The 12,602-nt window shown below is 35.5% G+C and overlaps 2 protein-coding genes across 2 annotated transcripts in view; one reads left to right on the forward strand and one right to left on the reverse strand.

Moving 5' to 3' along the window:
- LOC136033866 (protein MTSS 2-like) overlaps positions 1-9,542 on the forward strand; it is a gene marked incomplete in the record, with an annotated part of 126,827 nt that extends 117,285 nt beyond the window's left edge. The window contains 4 exon segments of the mRNA XM_065714836.1: positions 599-733; positions 2,180-2,308; positions 6,146-6,321; positions 8,723-9,542. Coding sequence (XP_065570908.1) covers positions 599-733; positions 2,180-2,308; positions 6,146-6,321; positions 8,723-9,406 — 1,124 coding nt within the window.
- The window catches only part of LOC136033871 (spermine oxidase-like), a 445,682-nt gene that overhangs the window by 232,097 nt on the left and 200,983 nt on the right, over positions 1-12,602 (reverse strand). The gene's annotated exons all lie outside the window — the stretch shown is intronic.

The following is a 12,602-nucleotide window of genomic DNA, read 5'->3' on the forward strand; positions in this document are numbered from 1 at the left end:
AAAAAAAAAACTTAATAATTTGTCAAAGAAAACTTAAACAATGCAAAAAGAAAGATACGGCACTGGACTTCACAGTCCTACCGACGGTGCTGATATATGTTTCTTGACCTCTCTACCAGGTAGTGCCCTTTCAGCCCGGTAGTACAGTGGAGGATTGTGGCTAGTCATCCTGTGCTTTCGTACACCCTTTCTGTTTACCTTCCTCAGATTTCACCACGTATGCATTTGGAGCTAGAACGCCTCTGGCGAAGCTTACATAACTGAAACTCGTTCCTAAACGAGTGATTGGCAACACCGGGCACATACTCTGAAGGACATAGGATTACTAGCCTAGCATGCCAACGACTCATCTAGAACAGTATCTGTTCTGTTTGTAGAACGGATGCACTTTTTACACTAGAAACAAGGCTCAGAGTGTTCAGAGAATTGTGGCAGCTGTGTAAAAATAATTGTCGTGTCTGCTTTCATATACTCAGTGCCTCTTTTCCTTTATATGGTGCATAAAGTTTGGAAAGATAAACTTTATCAGAGTTTATGATAATGCCTCACTTGGTGTATGCCAGACTGGTAATTGATTAATTAATATTTCCTTTTTTAGTTGTTCCTCATCCCGTCTATATGAACGCAGCAGAACTGATGGGCTTAAAACCACAGTCGGAGTACGGCATTTGTGGAAACACAGATTACAGTAATTTACATTGCAATTCTCAGTCCGACTCGGGCCTAGGGGATGGTAAGTCGTAGTTTTTTGTTTTATTTTTAGCAATAAATAATAGCTTACATTACTTTCTGTTTCCGTCGTTTATACTGTTCAATATTTTCAAAAGATTTTAATAGGAGATGGAAAAACTCTAAGCGCTGATTTTACTTTTCTCACTAGTGTTGAAAGTGAGTATCCGAGGTAGAAAAAAGAAGAAAATTGTTGGAAGACCATATGATACCATAAAAGATCACCCTATCTCGTCCATTATAAACTTTTTTAATTTGTGTGGCTCAAACTATTTAGAATTGATTGAGGAGCCTTGCTGTATATTGTAGAACTTGGATATGAGATCCGAATAAATAACAAAAAAAAACTAAAAGCCGATAAATACTTTCCTAGAAATCTTAGAGAACCATTCGACGTCTTCCTCTTTGTGCTGGAGATAGAAATATTCAGTTTTAATGAAAATCGCGTCATCAAAATTTTGTTTTTGATTAATTGGAGCAAATATTTTCTTTTTATATTTCAGGAAAGGGCAGTCCCTAAAAATATTCTAGCATGCCTGCTAGGAAAACGCTAAAAATCAGCTCAAATGAAATATCATTCGAGCAATTTGGCAGCTTTGGGAGTTCTCTTTAATGTTACCCTCTTTGATTGAAGACCTTGCCGACACAGACACAAGGGGATGTAAAATTTCATAGTTAAACTAAAGTGCTCAGTAGCTCTCGATGGTTTCTAGTCCCCTGAGAGACTTTGCTAATGGGCCATTCATCTTTGAGACGATCAGCCGGTGCTGAGGCTCGCAAATCGATTTTAAGGTATTGCGTCCTCTTAAACCCGGTTTTTACTATCATCCATCCAGTTGCAAGGACTGGAAACACATACAAAAGGCATTGTATCTTTATATAGTGAGATTTAGGGAGTATAGAATTTCTCGCTAACTCGTGCCTCTCACAGCATCTCTCTCTCTCTCTCTCTCTCTCTCTCTCTCTCTCTCTCTCTCTCTCTCTCTCTCTCTCTCTCTCTCTCTCTCTCTCTCTCTCTCTCCTCTCTCTCTCTCTCTCTCTCTCTCTCTCTCTCTCTCTCTCTCTCTCTTTTCCTCTTCCTCTCTATCCCTCTCTCTCAGTGTATATATATATATATATATATATATATATTGCGCGTTGTCTTTAGTGTTGTTAATATGACATTTAAAACTAATTTGATACTAAAAGGTAGATATGTAAAAAGTATACGTGTAACGAATAGCACCTATTCAATTTTCTTTTCTTTTTTAAAAGCTTTCTTGTTAGGTTACTTCTGTAAACTATATTATGTTTCTTTTGGCACATTCTTTCGTTTCTTTCATCTTTATTTTCTTATTAACTACAGCTTGTTTCTTTGTTCGTTGTTTTTGTTTTTGTTTTTTTTTTTTTTGCATTTGCATTTGAGCGTAATCCTGTGTTAGATTTTGAAATGTCTGCCTTTGCATGTTAGCATCACCACCCCCATCAGAAATTAGTGAGCCTTGTTATGTGTCAACCGCTTCCATACGTAGAAAGAAATATGCAATGAGAGCACGCAGTAATGAACCTGTCATGAAACCTGCACTTCTGCCCAGACCCGGTAGGTTTGACGTTCTGCCTAACATGCACTGCTGCTTAGTATTGTACATTGTTGCCAGTTGCTTTGATGCCTGCTTTGTTGGATAAATTTTGATAATTTAGTGGAATTTTAGCCTATACTAAATTAGTTATAATTGTAAATCCTCGCGCTACGTATACCAAGGGGGAGCAGCACATGGACTATTAAAGTGAACCGAGTTCAAGTCCAAGAAGGTTTTTTTTGCAGTTGTTAGTTCAGCAACTATTTTGAACTAGGATTATTTAATACCAAACTGCTAATTAAATTAGTAGCTATAAACAAAACTAGTCACTCTTATTTTTGAAATCGACTGACGACATTTGAATTTAAAGTATCAATTTTTGGATATATAGAATTAGAATTTTTACGATGGACTGAAACATTTTTTAACAAGCAAACCAACTAAAGTCGTAATTGGGCTACTAAGGGATTAAAACATTCATAGAAACTTTAAAATTTAATTTAGTCCTATTGTTACTTCTTTGCTTACAGTCGTAATCTTATTTTTTAAATCAATATCGTAGTGAGTGTGTCCATATCACCTGGAATGCTTTGACTTGGCTTCCCTTTATTTTTAAAAGTATCTCCCAAGATTCTCAAACTGCCTAGTTCGTTAGAGCCTTGAGCTTCCTTTTCTTAAGACCTGGAAATTTATAGCAAGGGATTGGCCCCAAGACCCATCCTCCCTTTTTCCATGTACCATACGTGCCCGAGTCTGTAAGTCCTATGTACGTTCAAGCTCGCACATTTGCAACCTAATTTTATGTTCATAAAACTTATGCTTGTATCAATATTGCAATTTCCTTACAGGATTTTAAATTTCACATCTATTAAGTCTGCGTCTATTTTATCCGCCTTTAATATTCACGTCGACCCTACCCAAAGAGCCAAAATGTCTGTAATTATGAATTTGCAATAAAATCATCTATTTTTAAAAAAAATGTAAGTTAAAACATTATTCAAAGCTAGTATCAGAAAACCACGTTCGAACCAAAACAAAAGGATTTTTGCATAAGTAGTTTTTTTTTTGTAGTAGTACCTTTGACTTTATGTGTTTAGTGTCTCAGATGAGCCGCAACTTTTGGGTATTAACAGAACAAATATTATGTGCATAGTTTTAACTTGGAGACTTCAGATAAAAGGAAATCCAAATAATTAAGATCGAATAAATTACTATATTTTATTTTATTTAATTTATCAATTACTTCATTGAATTTAACTCTTAACATTAGTGAGGGACGTTATAATAGTGTTAGGGAAGTTTTCGGCGCTGAGACCACATTGAAGTTTTCTACCGCAATGGTGTGTAAATCGAAGTTTTATACCAATAGGATGTCCAACAACTTGACAATGTTCCTGGTATGCATTCAACAAAGATACTTGATTTATTTCTTCGGTGCTGCTGAGAAATTTCGTTAAAACAGGAACATTGTTCAATAATGTTGATAATTCAATGGGCATTGGTCGTTTGAAGTACCGAGGACAGTGAAAATAAAATATGATTCTTTGAGTTGGTCTCGCGGAAGCTCATACAAGCGTATAGATTTGGAAAAAAATGGAATTGAATTGTTAATGAAATAACTTGTCATCAGTGACATCAATTGAGAACCTTCCCCCTAGATTTTGGAAAATACCTTTTTGGGGCATTTTCATTGAAAAATGCTTCTTTGTATTTTCTTTGAATAGTTGAAAAAACTACAAAATTGACAAATCCCCCCCATCTGGGTTTTGTGAATAGATGGTAATGACATTCTTATGTAGGTGTGCAGTTTTGGTAGTAGTGGGTGCCAAATTGAATAAAAAAAATCTAGGTAAAAAATCAGCTGCAAATAAGCTAAAAGCATATGGTACCAAACATATTAAGAAGGTGCAGTTGTCTTTGGGAATCAACATACTTGAATGTTTGGATTTTTACAAGTGAAAAGCCTTGTCAGATTTAACTGAGTAGATTTGTTTATTAAACTTTTACGGTTTTACTTAGCAATAATGGATTATATTGGTTAATATAGCCAAATAAAGCCGTTTAATTCATAACAACCCTAGTCGTTTCCCCCTGGAGAGAATCAAAGTGAGCATTGTGGTTTTGTGTATGTCTTCTCAACTTGACAAACGTTTTGCTGCTGTCTTCTTATTATTATTTTTGTCAATATCATTCTTATAATCATAGTTTACGCTTTATATCTGTCTGATTTTGTTTCAAATTGCTTCAGAAATTTTTATTTTCTTTTTAAATATTGAGTTAAAAAGCTATAGCCCATTCTTCGCTCGGAAACAGGCCGATGACATGTGAATCGAGCTAAAATTGAAACATACGTTCAGACGTTCTTCCGTTACTGAACTATTGTAGTTTTATTTTCTTTCACAATTGTAACTGAGAAGCTTGAAAAACATTTGGCAGCGAACATTACGAACATACGACTGATATTTCTGCAATTATATGCACACTTTCTTTCCACTTCTTCTTGCCCATTTTATGTACCCCCCCCCCCCGCGCTAAAAATAATAAAATTAACTGATTATGATGTTTCGATCGTCTTAAGTACTTCTTGTGCGTAAAACTAATTTCGTCTTTTTTTTTCCTGTAGGTGGTGATAATCGATAGTAATTAAAAAAAAAAAAAAAAAAAAAAAAAATTCACGTTTAAATCAGTGCCATGATTACATTTCGTTTCGTAAATAATTGTTGCTAATCAACTCTGGTGTTAATTTCACCTTTTGTTTTCAATAATTGACCTAGAAATATAGCCGAATTACTTTCCTTCCATTTTTTCGTAAGAATATATTCAGAGTTTATGGCTCATTGGATACCCATTTAATATTAAATTAAATTTAAATGCACATCTTATTAAAATTTAATGTGGTCCGTTTAATACACATCGTTTGTGGGTAAAACTGCTTTTTCGATGAAATATATGCTTCAGAGTCAAGATTTCCTTTTTTAACAACAACTTATGAAAGTAAATCTAAAAAAAAACAAAACAAAAAAAAACACTGAAATACCTTGGGGGGCTAGGGGGGGTGTCGAAAGACAGAGCATTATTTAAACTTGTGCCTATAAACAAAAAGGAAAATTCTGCGACGAATCTCCCGTGCAAGAGCAGTATAAGTTGATTAACGCGTAGGGTAGAACTAAGTGCCATCACCTGCCCTGAAACTGGGTTCCTCGAAGTCTAATACTTTATAAAACATTCAAAATTCTTAAAACACTGCAAGAATAGTAAACTAAAATGACAACCTTGATTATGGGAGGAAGAGTCAGTCTTTAAACATCTACTTCATTATTAGTATAACTAGGCTAAAGTAAGAAACAGCGCCAAAAATAAGTACGACAGCAATAGAATTGAAGTACCCTGCTAGTTAATTTCTATAGTTTGTATTAATTTTATTAGTGATACTAGTTTTATTATACATATTTACGCATATATTTATATTGTATGTATTATGCTATATATATATATATATATATATATATATATATATATATATATATATATATATATATATATATATATATATATAAGTTTGTCAATATATTGCTTCCCCCACCGTGAATTAGCCTGATAGAACCTCAACAGGTTGACTCTAGTTCGGCATTGTGGAGGGACATGCAGGCACGGAGAGGTGTAGCATAAATGGGAGACAGTAACAACGGCAATCAAAGGGGTAAAATTAACCTTGACTGGGCTGCCCACTTAATTGGACAATCTGTCTTGGCTTTTTTCTACAATTGGCCATGACTTCGACTTTTACCACAACTATTCCCTTTTTGTTTAAATTCAAAAGTTCTAATTATAGTAGTTTTTTATTTTATCATTTTCAGGTAATGATATCTATCGAAGCGTTGTTAGACGGTCAAACAGCGTGAAGCCTCCACCACCGGCTCGTTCCACCTCAATTTCTTCGTCCTTATTAGACAGTATTGAAGGAAGTCCAACAGCTAGTGCTCATATTGAAGATTTGCCTCTCCCTCCGCCCCCTGGTGACTTTGTCTCTGAGGTCAGTAATCGGTAATTACTAGAAAAGTATAAAAGGGCTAAGAATTATAAAAAAAAGGGCTAAGAGCTCATATGGCACTTGTGACGAGGTCGGAAGAGCCAAGAGCTCATATGGCATGAGCTCTAGCAAAATTCTTAGAATCAATAGATTCATTTAAAAGAAAAATCAGAGGCTTAATGCCGGTCAGCATTTAATGTAAGAGCTCTGAGACACAAGATCCTTCTAAATATCAAAATTCATTAAGATCCGATGACCCACTCGTAAGTTAAAAATACCTCATTTGTTCAAATTTTTCTTCTCCTTTCAGCCCCCCAGATGGTCGAATCGGCGAAAAAAACTTTATTAAGTCAATTTGTGCAGGTCCCTGACGCGCCTACCGATTTTCATCGTCCTAGCACATCCAGAAGCACCAAATTCGCCAAAGTACTGGACCCCCCTAACTCCCTCAAAGAGACGGGTCCAGTCCGGTTACGTCAGTCACGTATCTACGACATTTGCTTATTCTTCCCACCAAGTTTCATCCCGATCTCTCCACTCTAAGCGTTTTCCAAGATTTCTGGTTTCCCCCTCTAACTCCCCCCAATGTCACCAGATCTGGTCGGGATTTAAAATAAGAGCTCTGAGACATGAGTTCCTTCTAAATATCAAATTTCATTAAGTTCTGGTCACCCTTTAAGTTAAAAATACCTTTTTTTTAATTAACAACCCCCCCCCCCAACTCCCCCAAAGAGAGCGGATCCGTTCCAATTATGTCAATCACGTATCTAGAACTTTACTTAGTCTTCCCATCAAGTTTCATCCCGATCTCTCCACTCTAAGCGTTTTCCAAGATTTCCGGTTTCCAAGATTTCTGTTTACCCACCCACCCCTAAACCCCTATTTCTCCGGATCCGATTCGAATTGAACGTGAAACATCTGAGACATAAAATCTTTCTATATATCAAGTTTCATTAAGATCCGGTCACCCATTCTGTGAGATAAAGATACCTTAATTTTCACGTTTTCCAAGATTTCCGGTTTACCCCTCAAACTCCCCCCAATGTCACCCGATCTGGTCGGGATTTAAAATGAGAGCTATGAGCCACAAGATCCTTCTAAATATGAAATTTCATTAAGATCCGATCACTCCTTCGTAAGTTAAAAATACCTCATTTTTTCTATTTGTTTAAAATTAAACCTCCCCCCAACTCCCCCAAAGAGAGCGGATCCGTTCCAGTTATGTCAGTCACGTATCTAGGACTTTTGCTTAGTTTTTCCACCAAGTTTCATCCCAATCCCTCCACTCTAAGCGTTTTCCAAGATTTTTGGTTTCCCCCTCCAACTCCCCCCAGTGTCATCAGATCCGGTCGGGATTTAAAATAAGAGCTCTAAGACACGATATTCTTCTAAATATCAAATTTCATTAAGATCTGATCACCCGTTCCTAAGTTAAAAACACCTCATTTTTAAAAATTTTTCAAATTAAAAGGCCCCCCCCCCACTCCCCCACAGATGGTCGAATAGGGGAAATGAATAGGAAGAGATTATTTCTAATTTAATCTGGTCCCTGATACGTCTGCCAAATTTCATCGTCCTAGCTTATCTAGTAGTGCCTAAACTAGCAAAACCGGGACAGACAGAATTTGCGATCGCTTTGAGTCACTTGGTTAATACCAAGTGCCATAAAAAGCATTTAGTATCAATAATCATGCTAATGAAAATAATAAATTAAGAAGTTTATAAACCTCTAAAAAAAAATTAGATACGGCTCCCTGCTGAGGAAAGAAAGCTTTAGTTATGCAACGTCGATTATCTGCTTGTTCACTGTAAAAGTAGTTCTGGGACTATGCCCATGGATCTATATGATAGGATTTATAAGGGTAACAGCTAGATTATTTTTCTCTGATGAATCTTCGTTCAAAGAGTACAGGAAGAAAACTGACAAAAGAGAAAACTCAAGCTCTGGTAGACGTTATGTAAGACGGAAGATAAGAGACTCGCTTTTGTCGTAAGGGAACAATGAGGAGTGCCTTTTTTCCCTAAATTTTTGTTCTGCATATTAAACAAGCCATAACTATTTTACCATCAATGTGAAATAGCTAAAAAAGATAAAGAATCCGTCTACTTTGATAAATTTTTAAGTTGGATCCTAACAAATACATGTCTTGAGTTGAAATCCGGATTTTATAAGTTAATATAAGTCTGTTTTTAACTTTTCTAGTTGGGTTAGGTAACATTGTACTGCCAGTCGTGCTAATAATTTTAATTCCTACCACACCTTTGTCAAAGTCCCAAACATTCGTATCTGGTTAGTTTCCCGTACTCTTTCCATTGATTTTGAGTATGCCAGTCATAGAATTATTGTTTTTCTCTTATTTTTATTATCTAATCTTTCACTGCTAAAATTTTTCTGCTTTTAAAGGTGGACTGTTCAACATTACCGCCACCGCCCCCTGAGTTTCTAATGGATGGTGAGATACAGCGCACCCTGTCTGTGGCTGAGTGTATCAAATCTCTCACTGTAGTTAATCACCAACCAGTAAGTCCAAATATGATGCGTCGATCTCAGTCTGTTAGACTGAAGAATTCTGAGACATCTAGCGTCGTATGCCGTGCTCGGAACAGTGTTCAATTAAATCATGCACGTAGTCAAAGTCATGGAAGAAATGAAGGGAGTCCAAAAGTACAACGAAAAAGCACTTTGGTTGAGCCACCCCGAGTCAAAGATGGGAATTGGCTCATGAACAGGCCAGATCCGAGTGATCCAGATTCTTTAGTTGTGAATAAGTCAAGCAGTTTATTAGCTAAAACTAGTTTCCTTGAGTCCCTCAATTCTAAGCTTCAGCAACAGTTGAGCCAAACAGATGGCTTCCCTAAACCTAAGCCGAATCAAATGGAGGTTTTGTCCAAACCGGTGCCAATTGACTTTAATCCGGTTAATGAAATCCCCCTGTGTGACAATGAATATGCTCAAAGAAGCCATGATCTCGCGTCACGTGTTCGTAATTATATAAATTCTAGAGTGGTGCCAGATCCGTCCTTGTGCCGCCAAACGCTATTGGATCAAATTCGAAGAGGCACTTCTTTGAAAAAGGGCAAAAAATAGGAGGTGCAAAGTTTTTGTACATTTTTGTTTAAGTTATTGCGCAGAATCGCTTTGTCTTTTCTTTATCTTATCGAAAACGTGAATGAATAGCCAATAGAACCTTTTGTAGCAACTAAGTGTCATTTAAGTGTTTTCAGAAAAGTGTTTTCTGGGATATTGGAAAAATTCGTTTGTCTCTCAAGTGGTAGAAACAAAAACGTGCTTATTGAGACTCATCTTGTGTTGAAAGTGTTTGCTACTGTTCCATTTTTTATTTTATTTTACACGAGGATTGAAAATCAGTATTAATTGGAACATGATATACATTCTGGTGAATTAATAAGATGTCTAAGCTGCAAGAAAAGTAATATTTTTGATGCTAAAGATATTGAAGCTGGCGTGGGTGTGTATGGTTTGGTGGGATGGGACTATGGAGACTTTGTGAGTTGTGTAATCTTAATACGCTTAATTGGCAGTGTAATTTGATGGTTATGTATGAATTTGCGTCTACTAATACTAATTATCACACTTCGAAGCAAGGAAGTTTTTTCACATATTGTAGTATATATTTTTTTTTAAGTAACCATACTATGTCGAATCATTCGTTAAATGTAAGATTTTGTAAAAAAAAAAACTGAATTTAGCTATGCTACGATAGTTTTTAAATATACCGATACCTGTTCAGCAGGAAGTTTACTCATTTCTTAACCCGTGATCATGTCCAGATCAGTTTGAAATTGGGAGTATATGGGCTGAGGTTTGACTGCAGGAAAATCCTCCTTTAACGTTTTTTCGAAAATAAAACTCGTCTGTTTTTAGTCGTTGGCATACACCCTCGAATTTTATGATTTCCCCAATAAATCACTATTTTTTCCATATTTATCACCTGTTTTTTGCTGTTTTTGGAAAATTTTCATATCCGAAATAAATATTGCCATATATGATTCTTGGACATAAAGGCTTGAACTACAAAATCTAGAATTTGATTATAACAAAGTTTCAATATTTATGAGACTTCATTTAACAAGATTATTAAGTTTTAAAATAAATAGCAATCTTTATTTTTTTTTGATCACTTGATTTTTCAAGAAAACCATCTCTTTGTTTGCCTTCTTTAGGTCCTAAGCAAGGTGCCACCAACCCACACAATCCTTAGTCATTGGTTTTGATGTTACTTGGCCTGATTTTTCTGAAAAAGAGTTGAAGATGGATCCTAAACAGTCCTAGATACTAATATTGATTATTAATGAGAAAGAAATACTGACCGGCTGTAAAATTGCCTTGTCCAACTCTGCTAATTTTAGAAAAAATACCTTTTGAAATTTAAATTGAACAAGTTGCTTAAACTATAGATTTACTCATATCTCATTAGCTTTGTACGTCATAAATATTAATTCATGATTTCGAAAGTGAGACTACCTCCCCCAAACCATTTATTAGGGATGGCTAATTGAGGTCAAGTGCTATTTTCTGTTTGTTTGTTTTTTGTTTTTTTTTTCTAAGTAATGTTGTAACGTCATTTTTACTCTATACAAGTATAGAGAATAACCAAATGAGTGCATCACCTTTGGATTCAATGAGTGCGCGACTCGGTATCTAGACATCGGTGTGTATATCTGAGTGTAGATATATCCTGTCAAAAGCCTGTCATATTTTAACGATATGTGTACAAAGTAAGATGCACAAATATATGAGAAAACTTGGTACGTTTTATCGAAGGGCTATAGCCCTTCTTACTAGTAAAATACTTACTGTATAACTCCTACATGGAAAAAAAAGATGAGATGAAATTTGCTATCTTAATATAAAGCCTTGATTCAGTATGAATGAAACTACCCTGCCTCCAGATGGGCTCGGATTGAAACTATTCCATGATTTTTCAAAAGGAAAAATAAACTGGCTAACGAGAAATCATTAGTTGAAATTGACTGAATCAAAACGGCTATTTTGAAACTTCGAATCACCAGGAAAAAAAAATGATTTTGGAATTTGGATAGTTTCGCATTATTGTAGTGGCTCAGTAATGTAGTTAACCAAGCCAATTCTTAAAATATAGATACTCTAACAGAGCATATTGAAATTGTCTACCTTTTAATAGTAAAAACAATATTTGAGGAGCTGACGGTTCTTGCTTCACTTGGGTGATGGCTCTCTTTGCAACATCCTATGATACTAAAAGCAATAGCTTATTTATTTATTAGAACTCAATGTGGGAGGAAGATTTCTCCTCTTCATGAAGCTCTTGGAAAAAACTTAACCCCTCATTTTTTGACAAATTTCTAAGATCAATACTGGTTCATGTTCTATACAAGCTATTGCTGCAATTACTGTAATGCTCTGAAAGTAAATTTTCTTTTAGAGCAGGTTTATAATTCCCTAATTGCCTATCATACAAGGTCGAATTACATTTCTGGCGTGTTTTGCTTTCCTAAGTCGTGTTTGGTTTCATGCTAGAAGTATAGCAATTCAACAGGCGTTGCGCAACGCAGCAAAGCTGAAAAATTGTAAAATATGCATCGGTCTTTTTGACACCCTATTAACGTCAATTCTTTTATATCTATGTTTTCTTAGGTTTTTAGGCTGCAGTGAAACACATTTTTTTGATGGTTTAAAATTGAAAGCAATCAGGGTACCAATGAAATTATGGTACAATTAATACGGTTTTAATCCCAAAAGCTCCAATCTCCAATTATTTTTCAAGAGAGAAATGGAGATATAATTGAATAGGGAGATAATTTTAAAAAAAAGTTGTAAGCAATGTCCTGCCATGCAGATAAAAGGACATAAAATTTGGAGATGTAACAAGATTTAGTTGGACAAGGGATTACAAATTAGGATTAAAAAAATCAAAGAAAAATCCGAAAACAGATAGTAAAGAATGCGCTATGATGCAGATTTAGTTGGGAGATGTAACCGGATATAATTTGGTGTGGAAATATAAAAACAAAAAGCAGGACAAATTGAAAGCAATGGATTACCAAGCAGACACTAGCTTGAAGAACTAGACTATGGAACTAGTCCATGACATTTTTTTAAACTTCAAGAAAGTTGACAGCACCAATAATCGAGTTCGTTGTTTTAGGCTTTCAGGGTACAGTGTAAACAGCTTCGATGCCAAAACTCTGATCTCTCATTACTCTTCAAGCGAGAAAACGAGATTTAATACATTTTCGAAGGCCTGGTAATTCAGGTATTTTGAAAATCGAATAATAGATGG

This window comes from Artemia franciscana, chromosome 12, assembly GCF_032884065.1.
Source record: "Artemia franciscana chromosome 12, ASM3288406v1, whole genome shotgun sequence".
Classification (NCBI taxonomy): domain Eukaryota; kingdom Metazoa; phylum Arthropoda; class Branchiopoda; order Anostraca; family Artemiidae; genus Artemia; species Artemia franciscana.